Genomic DNA, 2,554 nt, shown 5'->3' on the forward strand with positions numbered 1-2,554 from the left:
TTGCAGACTCCTCTATGCTTGAGGGCATGCTGTGTAGTGACAAGGAGTTGGCCACGGGCCAATCAAAGTACCTTGGTTTGGCTGGAACCAGCACTAGCACCTCAACTTCTGTGCCAGCCGAGTACATGGTAGGCTCTTCTTTTTCGGCCAGCTCCCAGTCATCAGCTGTTCCTGATGAAGTGGAAATTAGCAGCACCAGCTCGGATGAGGACTTTCAAGGCTCTTCTGGACCTCGAACTGAAGTCAAGGCATCAATGAACAAATCATGTGCAGACTATTACAAAGTTAAACCGAAGGTAATGAAAAAGACAGCAAAAGCGACACCAAAGGAAAAGAAAGATGATTGGTTTAAGAAGTTTTTGCAATCTCAGGCAGAGAGCCGAAAAAAAGAACACAATGAGCTTATAAACGTTTTGTCTGAAATCATTCCTAAGAAAAAAGAATGAACTTGAATGCATGCTAGTACTTTTTTTATTTTATTTCTGACTGATTTTTTTCTTGCAATGTCTTTTGCATGCTGGAATTTCTTTTTATTTTATGACTGATTTTTTTTTTAGAAATGTCTTGTGCATCCTGTAATTGTTGTTGAAGACTGATCTATAGGATATAACATTTACTTTTTTACTTTCTATGTGATGACTGATATCTAATATTTCATATGTTGATTGTTGAATGCATGCAAGGATATCTATTTATTTTTGTCCAAATTTGTATGTGAAATCCCTTATGTTTTTTTTGTTAAACGTACAAATTTTATTTAACTGCTGGACAGTACTCTGCTGTGATTCTTTGTGTTGATTTAATGTGAAGCAGGACTACTACTTATTTTTTGACTGTTGCAGTAGGAAAATTCCAATTGTAATTCTATGTCATGAGTGATCTTAAAAGAATGCAGAGCAAATACCACAGTTTATTTTTGTGTTAATTGTTCAAGGGAACAATATATTAGCTCTGTTAGTGTTGTAGTTACAATGCTATGGTGTTTCACTAGTTCAAAACTTTATTTAGTTTAAGTCACTTTACAAAAGCTATTATTGTTTGCAAAACTTTTGCTGTAAATTAGTTTGTTTTTAAAATGAACTATGTAAAGATTTGTTTTGTAAAAATGATCTCAAACCAACAAATGCATTTGTTAGAATGCTATACAGCCTTCAGTGTTCTATATACTTATAGAAAGATGTTTTTATTTAGTTGTCTCTTTGCCGCTCCAATAAAGCCTGCCTTCTCCCTAAATTGTGGGCAAGACAAATGATGTTTCTGAATGCCTCTCCAGCCTCCTCATCACGCAGTATTTGTTGCCTTCTTCTAGGTGGAGGGAGATAGTCCACAAAGTCACCTGAATCTATGCAAATATTGTGCAAGATACAGGCTGCTGTTATTACTTTCACAGCTTTTTGAAACTTGACTTCGAGTGCTCTGTGGAAAAGAACTCTCCATCTTGCTTGTAATAATCCAAAAGCCCGTTCTACCACTGATCGGGCTTTGGACAGATGAAAATTAAAATTTTGCTGATCAGCTGTTAGCCCCACATTGCGATAAGGCACAATTAAGGTGATGGGGTTTCTTAGGCAGACATAGCCACCATCACCTATTATGAAATGCTCACGTGGGGGGTACACTCCTGCTCTGTACAAACCACTGTGTCTCAGCACTCGAAGATCATGGCATGAGCCAGGGAAACCGATGCAGACATCTATGAATTTGGCTGTGTGGTCCACCAGTCCAGTCAAGTTGATAGAGTAATACAACTTTCTGTTGATGTACTCGTCATGACGCTCTGCATCATCACAAATAAAATGAACTTGACATCCATCTAGAGCTCCACAGCACTGAGAAAATGCTGGGGAATCTGCCATTCTAGCAAACTGATGGCCAATATGTGGTAGATCATTATCTTCGGGAAGCTTTATGACATGCCTCATTAGCAAGCATATGGCATCCAAAACATACTCTGTGACATCAAAAGCTGTGCTCCGACATATGTCAAAGGTATTGCCAAGGACTCTAAATGACATGCCAGCAGCCAGCCAATACAGAGTCACAGTGACCTGAGAAAGTTAATGTAAAATTAAGTGACTTTGTAAACCAGAGAACACACTCATCCCTGTTTCTGAATTTTCGACTACCCCCAGTGAGAAATGCGGATATCAAATTGACATCAGAACGATATCGGACATCAGAAAAGTGTCGATTTCGGGCCCATTTTTGAATCAGTTCGGAGTCAGAAACTTGAAAACGATATCGTTCTGATATCGATTCGATATCGCTTAAAATTCATTTCGCACTGGGCCTCCTCTTACATCGAACACTAGGGAATATCCGTGAGTCCGGTCGGGCAGGTGATTGGAGAGAAGGTACATCAGCGAATGGAATGACTGTGGTGTGACTCGGCAGTCTGCTCGCAGCGTTCTCGGATCTTGATTTAGGAGCCTTCGAATCCTGCGCCCCAATATAGGCACACAATACAGACCCTGAGATGAATTATTGATTGGCTGAGCGATTAGCGAAGCCTATTACTCCGTCTGGTCGGAAAAAACTTTTTCTGTCTGTCTGT

The 2,554-nt window shown here is 39.6% G+C and overlaps 1 protein-coding gene across 1 annotated transcript; it reads right to left on the minus strand.

Moving 5' to 3' along the window:
- Positions 1-1,187: 1,187 nt before the first annotated feature.
- LOC113215539 (uncharacterized) lies at positions 1,188-2,015 on the minus strand. The gene has a single exon (XM_052275133.1). It carries the CDS (start codon positions 2,013-2,015, stop codon positions 1,188-1,190), a length of 828 nt encoding a protein of 275 aa, XP_052131093.1.
- Between the last annotated feature and the right edge of the window lie 539 nt (positions 2,016-2,554).

This window comes from Frankliniella occidentalis, unplaced genomic scaffold (assembly GCF_000697945.3).
Source record: "Frankliniella occidentalis isolate FOCC.00 unplaced genomic scaffold, Focc_3.1 Scaffold518, whole genome shotgun sequence".
Lineage (NCBI taxonomy): Eukaryota > Metazoa > Arthropoda > Insecta > Thysanoptera > Thripidae > Frankliniella > Frankliniella occidentalis.

Coding starts and splice junctions, on each gene's coding strand:
- LOC113215539 (XM_052275133.1), bottom strand. CDS start 2,015: ATGTCATTTAGAGTCCTTGGCAATACCTTTGACATATGTCGGAGCACA.